The sequence below is a fragment of the Pseudopipra pipra genome, chromosome 22, assembly GCF_036250125.1.
Source record: "Pseudopipra pipra isolate bDixPip1 chromosome 22, bDixPip1.hap1, whole genome shotgun sequence".
Lineage (NCBI taxonomy): Eukaryota > Metazoa > Chordata > Aves > Passeriformes > Pipridae > Pseudopipra > Pseudopipra pipra.
The window spans coordinates 6,508,554-6,519,815 of NC_087570.1; the positions used below are offsets into that span (position 1 = coordinate 6,508,554).

At 54.5% G+C, this 11,262-nt stretch overlaps 1 protein-coding gene across 2 annotated transcripts; it reads right to left on the bottom strand.

Moving 5' to 3' along the window:
• Positions 1-1,181: 1,181 nt before the first annotated feature.
• On the bottom strand, positions 1,182-10,950 carry SLC2A1 (solute carrier family 2 member 1). Of its 2 annotated transcripts, XM_064678730.1 has the most exons (10): positions 10,858-10,950; positions 6,984-7,144; positions 6,189-6,429; positions 5,369-5,531; positions 5,101-5,288; positions 4,788-4,892; positions 4,595-4,696; positions 4,183-4,386; positions 2,932-3,123; positions 1,182-2,039 (listed from the first exon to the last, which is right to left on the bottom strand). In XM_064678730.1, exons 1-10 carry the CDS (start codon positions 10,948-10,950, stop codon positions 2,037-2,039), a joined length of 1,452 nt encoding a protein of 483 aa, XP_064534800.1. In that variant the 3' UTR covers positions 1,182-2,036. The 2 variants fall into 2 exon arrangements, with proteins under 2 accessions (XP_064534800.1, XP_064534799.1); XM_064678729.1 differs by having other exon boundaries at positions 1,182-3,123.
• Positions 10,951-11,262: the final 312 nt, after the last annotated feature.

Below are 11,262 nucleotides of genomic sequence, written 5' to 3' on the forward strand. Positions count from 1 at the left end.
CTGGCACAATGCCCCAGGGCACCGAGGATTTGGGTCACCGGGGATTTGGAGCTCGGTTGTGGCCGTAATCCCCCGGGTGCTCCCTGGCCAGGATGAGCTCCGGGGGTTCGACAACACAAAACCGGGAGGAAAACAAAGGTTGTGCGGGGCTGAGCAGCTCCTGGAGCCGGGAATGGAACAGCACAGGCGAGGAGAGGAGCCCCGGGCACATCAAAAACATTCTGGGCAGCTTTAAAAGACATTACGAGAGCGATTTCCTCCCCCAGCCGAGCCCAGCGCTGCCCTCCAGGGCAAAGAGCTGCTCCAAGAAAGAAAGAAAAGCCTGAAGTGACCAAGATCAGAGGGTTTTTTGCCTGAAAGTGTTCGGGCTTGCAGCTCTTGGCACCTTCTCAGCTCCAGGGGGCAAAACCAAATCCCTGGAGCAGCAGAAACATCTCCCCTCCCTCCCTCCTTCCTTCCTTCCCTCCCTGGTGCTCGTGGAACGACCAAGGGCTCAGTCCTGGCTCGGAGCAGCTTTGGGGGCTCCAGAGCAGGAAAGCTCCGTCCAGCTCCTGCCCTGATCCCAGCCCAGGCTGCCCCAGGCAACCAAAACCTGGTCCTACACCCAGAGCAGATATTTTGCAACCAGGTGAGTCGTTCCCGGGGTGGAAAAGATTTGCAGGGACACGCACTGCCCAAACCTCCCCCCCCAGCCATCCCCGGGCAGGGCAGGGGAAAGCCCAACTCTGCTGAAATAAAGGCACAGGACACGAAAAGAAAGGGCAAGGACACGAAATAAAAGCACAGGACACGAAATAAAGGCACAACACACAAAATAATGGCACAGGAACATGAAATAAAGGCACGGGACACAAAATAAAGGTAAAGGACGTGAAATAGGGACACAGAACACAATATAAAGGCACAGGACATGAGATAAAGGCACAGGACATGAAATCAGGGCACAGGATATGAAATAAAAGCACAGGACACAAAATCAAGGCACAGGACATGAAATAAAGGCACAGGACATGAAATAAAGCCATAGGACACAAAATAAAGGCACAGAACATGATATAGAAGGCACAGGACGTGAAAAAGAAGGCACAGCACATGAAATAAGGGCCCAGGACACGAAATAAAGGCCCAGGACATGAAATAAAGGCCCAGGACACGAAATAAAGGCCCAGGACACAGCTGGCTGGGTCGCTGCAAACATTCTCCTTTATTGTTCACACCACACACCTTCCTCTTGGCACTTCACTGTAGGGATTTGTTTAAAAAAACCCACACTCCTACATGGAGGGCTCCTTGTCGGGACCAGCTGAGCAAGGGGTGGGGTTTTATAGACTTTTATTTCTCCCCCCACCCCCCTCAAACCCCAACCTTTATTTTTCTCCAGATGTGGTCAAGTGTCATCACTTCCAAACCAGGCAAATAAATTAAAAAAAAAGAAAAAAAAAAGATACTATTAAAAAAAAAAAAAGAAAAACAAACAAAACACCAAAAAACCTTCTCTGTGGCTTTGGGAATGTGCCAGGAGCTCTCCCACACCAGCTGCACTCAGGGAAATGCTCTTTTTCTTTTTCTGTGTGTGTTTTCAATTTTGTTTGAAAAGGACAGTATTTCTCAGTGTGGTTTTGTTTTTGTTTAGTTTTTTTTGTTTAATATACTACAGCCTGAAATTCAGTGCAATAGGTACAACTACAGTGCAGAACTATACAAAAAAAAAGTCATCCTAACCATGTACAAGCTTTTTTTTTTTTTTTCCTCTTAGTTGCTATAGAAACTATAACCTTTTTCTGTACCTTTTGTATACATTATACAGTGTGAATATACGAGAATATTTACAGTACTTGGCTTGTCAAATCAGAAACACTATAACTTAAAATTCTACTATTAACAACCATTGAACAAAAATATATATAATATAAATATCTTCCAGTCTATACACAGAGCAGGACACGGCTGAATCCATGCGGTGCTGGAATTTGGTGAGTCCCGGGATGGGGGTGGTGGTGGAGGGGGGATGGTGGGATGTTGTCGCCGCTGGTGCTTCACTGTCGGGCAAATATTGCCAAGATTAACCCCAAAAAAATTCAACAAGGACACATTTCCCCCCCTCCCCTCCTCTCCCGTTTCCCCTCCCCATCCCAGCTGGAATTCAGGAGGAGCAGAGGAGCCTTTTGTGACTCTTGGGCTTGACCTTTTCCAACGGATCCATGCGGGACGGCTCCGTCCTCCGCGCTGCCCCGGGGCGGGAGGTCCCCGTCCACGAACCCACCGCGGGGGCTTGAAATCAAGGAGACTTGAGACAAAATAAAAATAACTCGTTTTCCTGATGGTCTGTTCTGGGTCTTTGTGGTGGTTTTTTTGGGTTTTTTTTAAAAATAATCCTTGGGTTTAGTTTAGTCGATTTAGGCGTGGGTTTGGTTTTTTTTTTAACCTCTCTATGGTTAGAACGTTAAAAATTAAAAGTTTCCGGCTTTAAAAACTTCCTCTCTACGTGATTTTTTTTTTTGTCGTCGTTAAATAACCTAAAATCGCGTCGTTAATTAAAAATAAAAAAAAGAGGGAATCGCCTTCCTCCTGCTGGTGGAGGCCGAGTGGGGTGGGTTTGGAAAACCCCTATGGGGGCTTTGAAATCCTGGACGTTGAGACCAGCTACGGAATAAAAATAAAATCCGTTCCTAGCCAGGAAAAACAACAAAAAAACAAAACAAAAAATAATAATAAAACAGCTCAGTCTGTCCCCAGTAAAACCAGCAGGGGAGGCTGGGAAGGGGCGTTTGCACACCAGGGTGGGGACCCCCCACACACACACACACACAATCCCTCCTGCCTGGGGTCTGTTCTGTACAAAGTGTTTAAAAAAAAAGCCCCCCCGGGTGAGGGCGGAGGTGCCAGCGGTGCCACCCGAGGTGCCACCCGCGGCCACCCCAGCGGTTACACCTGCGAGTCGGCGCCCAGGCTGTGGAACTCGTCCGGGGTCTTGTCGCTCTGGCCGCCCCCGCCCTGCCGGAAGCCCGAGGCGATCTCGTCGAAGGTCCGGCCCTTCGTCTCCGGCACCTTGAAGTAGGTGAAGATGAAGAAGAGCACGAGCAGCACCGTGAAGATGATGAAGACGTAGGAGCCGCAGAGTTGCTGGGGAGGAAGAGGAGGGGAAAAAGGGTGAGCGGGCAGCTGGAGATTGCGGGATTGTGGAATTCCTTCAGGTTGGAAAAGTCCTCCGGGATCATTGAGTCCAACCATCAACCCAGCAGTGCCAGGGATGTCACCAAACTGTGGCCCCAAGTGCCACATCCACACGGCCACTGAACACCTCCAGGGATGGGGACTCCACCACTGCCCTGGGCAGCTGTGCCAGTGCCTGACCACCCTTTCCAGGAAGGAATTTTCTCATCCAACCTGACGCTCCCCTGGCACAGCTTGAGGCCGTTTCCTCTTGTCCTGTCCCTTGTTCCCTGGAAGCAGAGCCTGACCCCCTCCAGCTCCCCCCTCCTGTCAGGGAGTTGCAGAGCCAGAAGGTCCCCCCTGAGCCTCCTTTTCTCCAGGCTGAGCCCCCCCAGCTCCCTCAAACATTCCTAGTGTTCCAGACCCTTCCCCAGCTCCGTTCCCCACTCTGGACTCACCAGAGGGATGGACCACAGCTGAAGAACCAGCTGGTGACCACCCTGACCACCCAGGCCCTGCTTTCATGGAACATCTCAAGTTGGGATGATCCATCAAGATCATGGAGTCCAATCCCTGCTCCTTCCCCAGGTCCCAGCCCCATCCCTCTCCCCAGGGAATCTCCCCAACCAAACCACCTCAGCCCAGGTTTTAGGGCTCAAGGACATGGCTCTGAGATCCAACACTGGGATCCAGCACCGGGATCTGACACCAGGATCCAACATCGAAATCTGGCCCTGGGATCCAGCAGCCGGACCCAGCACCTGGATTTGGCAGCAGGATCCAGTAGTGGGATCCCGCACTTGAGTCTGGCACAGGGATCCACCACCAGGACCCATGATCAGGATCCAGCCAGACACCACCTCCATCCCTGATCCAGAACCGGGATCTGGGACCATCCAGACCCAACCCAGTCTAGGTGTGCAGGACTGCGACTCCCCCGAATTCCTGGGACCCCCTGGGGACACCTGAGTCCCTCCAGACCCCTGGATTGCCGTGTCCCCGTTCCCCCCGCGGTCCCCCCGTGATTACCGCGATGTACTGGAAGCCCATCCCCACGATGAAGTTGGAGGTCCAGTTGGACAGCCCGGCCACTGCGAAGGCCGCGGGACGGGGCCCTTGGCTGAACAGCTCGGCCACGATGAACCACGGGATGGGGCCAGGACCGATCTCAAAGAAGGCCACGAACCCGAAGATGGCCACAATGCTGAGGTAGGACATCCAGGGCATTTGGTCCTGGGCAAGGGAGAGGGAGAAGGTCAGTGTGGAGAAGGGGCACGAAGCACCTGAAGTGTGAGACAGCAGCAATCCAGTGCTGGCAGAGGAGCCACCAGGCCTCTCCCAGCAGGAGATGGGAATTCTGGGACCTCAGCCATCACCCTAAGGAAGATAAGTCCTTCCTCTCCCTCCCAGCCCACCCGTCCCCTCAGCACCCAGCACTCACCAGCAGCGTGAGGGCGATGGTCATGAGCACAGCACACCCTGCCATGCCCGCCAGGCCGATGAGGTGCAGGGTCCTGCGCCCGGCCCGCTCCACCACGAACAGCTGGGGGATGGAGACACATCATCAGCACCTCCCCAGCCAGCAGGAAAGGCCCCCACTCCCTCCAGTAAGACCTCAGGGGGCCAACACTCACCGAAACCACCGTGAAGGCCGTGTTCACCACGCCGGAGCCGATGGTGGCATAGACAGGCTGCTCCACCCCTGACTTCTCAAAGATGCTGGTGGAGTAGTAGAAAACCTAAAAAGGGCAGGGAAGCACCTCGAGTCAGGTCTTGGAGCCAACACAACCCAGGTTGTGGGTGAAACGACCTGACCCTCAGTGAGCTCAGGTTGTGGGTTTGACGCCCGTGTGGGCCGTTCACTTAAGAGCTGGACTCCATGATCCTTGTGGGTCCCTTCCAACTTGGAATATGCTGTGATCCCGAGCCTGCGACCCCGAGACTCACCGCATTGATGCCCGAGAGCTGCTGGGAGAGCTGCAGGACGATGGCGATGAGGATGGGCTGGCGGTACATGGGCGAGCGGAACAGCTCCATGATGGTCACCTTCTTCTCCCTCATCATCTGCCGGCTCTCCTCCTTCATCTCCTGCAGGTCACTGCTCACGTCCGTCGTGCCCCGCAGCTTCTTGAGCACTAAGGGGGGGACGGGGGGGGTGAGGAGCAGCCAAGGACCCTCCAGTGCTGGGGAACAGGCTCGGGGAGGGGTCACTCACCACTCTTGGCCTTGTTCTCCTCGTTGCGGTTGATGAGGAGGAACCGGGGGCTCTCGGGGGCGAAGGGCAGGATGATGCACTGCAGCAGGGCAGGCACGAAGATGAAGCCCAGCAGCAGAGGCCACAGCGAGTCATTTCCCATGATCAGGTCCAAACCGAACACCTGAGGACGATGGGAGGGGTTCAGCCACCCTTTCCCAGCTGGAAAAGTCCTGGCTAGACCCAACTGTGCTGCCCATGGGTGCTGGGACACCCACTGTGGGGACACAGCTGCTGTGCTGCTTCCAGGCAGCCAACAGACGTCATATCCTGGTGCTGCCCATCCCAAACCTTCAGACCCCACAGCATCCCTGCTCCCGCTGAGCTCCAACCACCCCGCTCTGCTCCTGCTGAGCTCCAACCACCCCGCTCTGCTCCTGCTGAGCTCCAGCTCCAGCCATCCCAACCCTGCTCCTGCTGAGCTCCAGCTCCAACCATCCCAACCCTGCTCCTGCTGAGCTCCAGCTCCAACCATTCCAACCCTGTTCCTGCTGAGCTCCAGCTCCAACCATCCCAACCCTGCTCCTGCTGAGCTCCAGCTCCAACCATCCCAACCCTGCTCCTGCTGAGCTCCAGCTCCAACCATCCCAACCCTGCTCCTGCTGAGCTCCAGCTCCAACCATCCCAACCCTGCTCCTGCTGAGTTCCAGCTCCAACCATCCCACCCCAGCCCCACCTGGAGGGCCATGCAGACCTACAGTACCTCGTCCCTGCAGACCTTTCGAGCACCAGTGCTAAAAACAGGTGAAACACCCCCCTTAAAAAGTTCTCCATCACTCACCTGAGCAATGAGGATGCCCAGGACAATGCCCAGCTGGTGGAAGGTCCCCAGGGCCCCCCGGAGCGCAGTGGGGGACACCTCACCCACGTACATGGGCACAAAACCGGTGGTGAGGCCGGAGTAGAGGCCAATGATGAAGCGGCCGAGGATGAGCATCTCGAAGGAGAAAGCCATTTTGGAGAAGCCCATGAGCACGGCCGACACGAAGGCCAGGATGTTGGACATCAGCATGGAGTTGCGTCTGGGAAGGGATGGGAAAAGGACCATGAGGAACACCGGGAGAACCCCAACATCAGCCCTGGGCAGGAGGGAGGTGCCCAAACCCACCCTAGTGGGATGCCAGCATGGGGTGAGGCTGCACAACCCCCTCGTTGAGGTCCACCATGGATCCACCACGGATCCCCCAGGGACCCACCACAGACCCACCATGAATCCACCGTGGATCCACCACGTGGATCCACCAGGGACCCAACACGGATCCACCATGGACCCACCAGAGATCCACCACGGACCCACCATGGACCTACCACGGACCCACCATGGACCTACCACAGACCCATCATGGACCTACCACAGACCCACCATGGACCTACCACAGACCCACCATGGACCTACCACAGACCCACCATGGACCTACCACAGACCACCATGAATCCACCGTGGATCCACCACAGTTTCCCCAGGGACCCAACACAGGCCCACCATGGACCCACCATGGACCCACCAGAGATCCACCACGGATCCTCCACGGACCCACCACGGACCCTCCAGGGCCCCTCCAGGCTCTGTGCTCACCTCCCAAAGCGATTGACGAAGAGCCCCACGGAGAAGGAGCCGATCATGCCCCCGACGGAGAAGATGGCGACGGAGAGGGACCAGAGCGTGGTGAGGGTGGCGGGGCTGATGGGCTCCTCGTATCGGTACAGCCACGTGCGGTTGTAGAAATCCTCAATCACCTGGAGAACGCCGGGAGAAACCAAGGCCCGGGTTAAACCCACCCGTGCCGCCGGCAGAGCCACGAGGGCTCGGCCACCTCAGCTCACAAGACGATGCGTCAGCGGGAGCCGCCGGGGCTCGGCTCCAGCCCCAGGGAGGGACCTGCTGGGATGCGTGAGGGAAATGCAGCCGGACGGGTTCTGGGCTCGCCCTGCCCGGGGAGGGACACGCTCGGCGCTGCCAAAACCCCGCTGCCGCCTCGCCGGGCACGGGCAGGTCACGCCGCTCCCCGGGGCACCGCGGAGGATGAGCCGGCACTGGGAGAGCAGGAGGAAGGGCAGGAACACAGCAGCAGGGCCTGAGAAGTTCCCAGCCCCTTGGACACTCCTGGAATTGGGGTCCCAGGGGGTTTTCTTCCCCCACAGTAATCCCATAACATGCCATTCGTTCCATGATTCTGGAGCACTGCAACGCTGAGACCAAACACGTTTGGTTTGAAATACCACCCTCACAGAATACCCTGCTTATATTTCTTACATCTTTTTATATACATTTTATATATATCTTGTGTATTTTATATATATCTTGTGTATTTTATACATGTTTTGTCTACTTCATACATTTTGTCTACTTTATATCTATTTTGGCTATTTTATATCTGTTGTATATTTCACATCTGTTGTATATTTTATATCTATTTTGCATATTTTATATCTATTTTGCATATTTTATATATTTTTGTATATATCATGCGTTTTTTGTAAATTTCATACATATTTTGTTATTTTAGACACTGTTATTTTCATACTGTTATTTTTTACACAGTTTGTATATTTTATATATATTTTGTTACTTCATATATACTCTATATTTTATATATATATATTGCTATTTTAGATATACTTTGCTATTTTATATACTTTGCTATTTTATATACTTTGTTATTTCATATATATGCTTTGTTATTTCAGATATATATATACTTTGTATCTTTTAAACCTACTCTGCATATTTTCATATATACTTTGTATCTTTTTTTAATCTCTTTTTAAAGCTGCCCCACCACCAACAGCTTCCATAAATTCCTGCCCGTGGTGAAGGCTTGGCCTAAATGACCCTTTCAAGGGCCCTTCCAACCCAAATCCTTCTGGAATTCCAGGATTTAAGGGTCACCCAGATCCCAAATCACCTCATCAAAGGGCTCCATAACACACCCCACCAAGCCCAGCTGGAAGGAGCGGAGATTCCCTGCTCTGCTGGACATCAGGTGGGCTAAAAATCACAATAATATCACTATTTTTTGAAGCTGTTCCTTTTCCAAAGCACCCAAACCAGGAGAATTCCCGTGATCATGAGATTTCTTTCCCTCCAGCTTCACCTGGAGGTTTGGATGCTTCTTTCCCTTTTCCCAACATTCCCAAAATAAGTAACTGAGAGGATTATTGGAGAGGCCTGGGCTGGCTCAGGCTCTTGGTGGGGGCCAGGGGGGGTCTCTGAAAACAACACCTGGACACCCCCTCCTGCCTCTTCCTCCTGAAAAATGAGATGCATGGAAGAGCTCAGCTTTTCTGGGGGAGAGCAGAAGAAAAATGAGTTTAAAGGGAGAAGGGTAAAAAAAATAATTTGGCTTCCCCAAAACTGGGAGGGTTTTTCGCTTCTCCCTCCTCCCTGCAGAGCACTGGATTCATCCCCAGCCTGCTCCTCAAGGAATCCCAACCCCAGGAATCACAATCCTGTGCCCCAACGTATCCCAGAGCATCCCAAGGCTGAGTCCCTGTTCATTCCCATGCCAGCCCTGATGCATCCCAACACCAATCCTTCACCCCAGTTTAGCCCAGTGCCACCCCATCCTACATCCCAACCCCAGTCCTGCACCCCAGTTCATCCCAGTGCATCCCAATCCTGTGCCCCAATACCTCTCTACACATCCTGATGCATTCCCATTCCAATCCTACACCTCCCCATGCAACCCCATCCTGCATCCCAACCTCAGTCCTGTGTCCCAATTTATCCTAATGCATCCCCATCCTGCATCCCATCCCCAATCTTCTGTCCCAGTTTATCCCAATGCATCCCAATCCTGCACTTCAATGCATCCCTAACCTGCATCCCAACCCCAAACCTGTATCCCAATTTATCCCAATGCATCCCCATCCTGCATCCCAACCCCAATCCTGTGCCCCAGTTTATCCCAATGCATCCCCATCCCCATTCCAATGCATCCCAATCCTGCATCCTGATGTGTTCCCATCCCAATCCTGCATCCCACTGCATCCCTATCCTTAATGGGGATCCTTAATGTGGGATGGCCCCACATCCAGCACATCCTGCTTCCAGGAAAACCCTCATCCTGCCTCTCCTCGTGCCCCCACACAGAGCATCCCAAATCCTTCCCTAACACAGGTTGAATCCCAGCCCAAAACCAAGGGATTCATCCCAAAAATCAGGAGGAAAACTGAAGCAACCCCCATCAGGGGGGTCTGGCTTGGCTGAGGGCTGCAGGCTCCAGAGCTCAGTCCCAAGGGAAGCTCCCACTTTCCATGATCCCTGCCCATGTCCCCCGGAGCTGCAGGCTGGGAAAGGACGGAGAGAAATCCTTCAGCACAGGGAGACGACGCTTCTCCTGGGATGTGGCTCCGAGCAGGGTGTGATCACACAGCATTCCTGCTTCCCGTGGGGCCAGAGCTCGGGAAAACCAGGGCACAGGCCAGGGAGCAGCTGCTCAACACGATTCCAGGGATTTCCCAGCTCTGAGGGCTCCAGCTCTGCTCCCGCTGCCTGACTCTGGAGGAGGGTGGTCGGCACCATCCCAGGAGGGGCGTTACCAGGTCGGATGGATCCGGAGGAAGGCGAGCAGGGATCGGGATATCTCCGCAGGACGATGCCTCCAAGCTGTGGGTGCTGGATGGGCTCCACAGCCACGTGGAATCCCAGGATCCCATATCATGTAACGCGACACCTTGAATAAATTCCCAGCTTTTTTCCTCTTCCCCCACTGGTGGGGTCTGGGCAGTTTTTCCACAGGGTCTTCTCTCCCACCAGGAGTTTTTTCAGTGCTTGAGGCCACATTCCTGGGATGGGATCAAACTCTGCCTCCAGGGGCTCAGTGCTTTGGGATGGTGTTGCCTGGGGACAGCTCCGCTCCCACCGGGTTGTCCCTCCACAGCTCATCCCAGCACAGGGGCCGCGCCAGGGAACGCCACGAGCGCCACACGGGAATCCCGAGCTAACCTTCCCAAGCCTTTAACACCTCAGAGAGCCACCAAATCTGGGAAAAGCCCATGTGTTCCATGGATCTACCAGTGGTACATCGGGGAGGAGCCAACACCCTCCCAGTGCTTCCCAGCCAACCCTCTCTCCTCCTGGGATGCAGAACTCCGGGATCCCATCAGAGCAGGCACCCAAACCCTAATTAACTCCCAGACATTCGCTGGGGGCCGAGGTGAAAAGTTCCACCGGCTGCACCCGGAGCGCATCCTGCGGCGCTCCGGGGATTCTTCCCAACAAAAATGCCGGGCAGGGAGGAAAGCGACTCTGGCGGGAAAGGCCGGAGCAGAGCAGCTCCCTCACAAATCCCATCAGAGCCATAAGCTGCCTAGTGAGATGTACTATTTTAGCCGGGCTGGCAGCAGATCCCGGTTTGTTCTCGGACATGGCGGGGGGGGGGGGGGGGGTGGAATTTTGAGATGGAAGGGCTGGAATTTCCCGCTGGAGACAATCTGGGAGCGCTCACCTTCTGCGGGGCGTTGATGACGCCGGTGTTGTAGCCGAACTGGAGGGAGCCCAGCACTGCTCCTCCCACGGCCAGCATCAGGCGGGCCGTCATCTGCGGGAAAACAGGGAACAGGGGGTAAATCTGGGATCCTTCCCCCCCACCAGAGCATTCCCAGGGAGTGGGAATGTGGGATGCCGCCGGGAAGGCGGCGAGCACAAAATATCCCGGAGAAAAGACAAAACTCACTTTTTTTCAAGGCGCTTGGGGGGGGGGGGGGAATAGAATAATTTCAAAAAATATCATTTTGGGGAGGTTGGAAAGGACCCAGTTTTGGGGTTTCCGGGAATTTCGGCTCCGGAGCGGGCGGGAGGCGTTATCTGGGCTCGCAGGGTCCCCTCGGAGCCCCCACGTGACCCTTGGCAC

Excerpts from the sequence above, each read along its gene's own strand:
- SLC2A1 (XM_064678729.1), bottom strand. The coding sequence starts at position 10,950 with ATGACGGCCCGCCTGATGCTGGCCGTGGGAGGAGCAGTGCTGGGCTCC. Across the intron at positions 5,289-5,368 it reads GGAGAACAAGGCCAAGAGTG|TGCTCAAGAAGCTGCGGGGC; the intron begins GTGAGTGACCCC and ends TCCCCCCCTTAG. Across the intron at positions 3,124-4,182 it reads TGGGCTTCCAGTACATCGCG|CAACTCTGCGGCTCCTACGT; the intron begins GTAATCACGGGG and ends CTTCCTCCCCAG.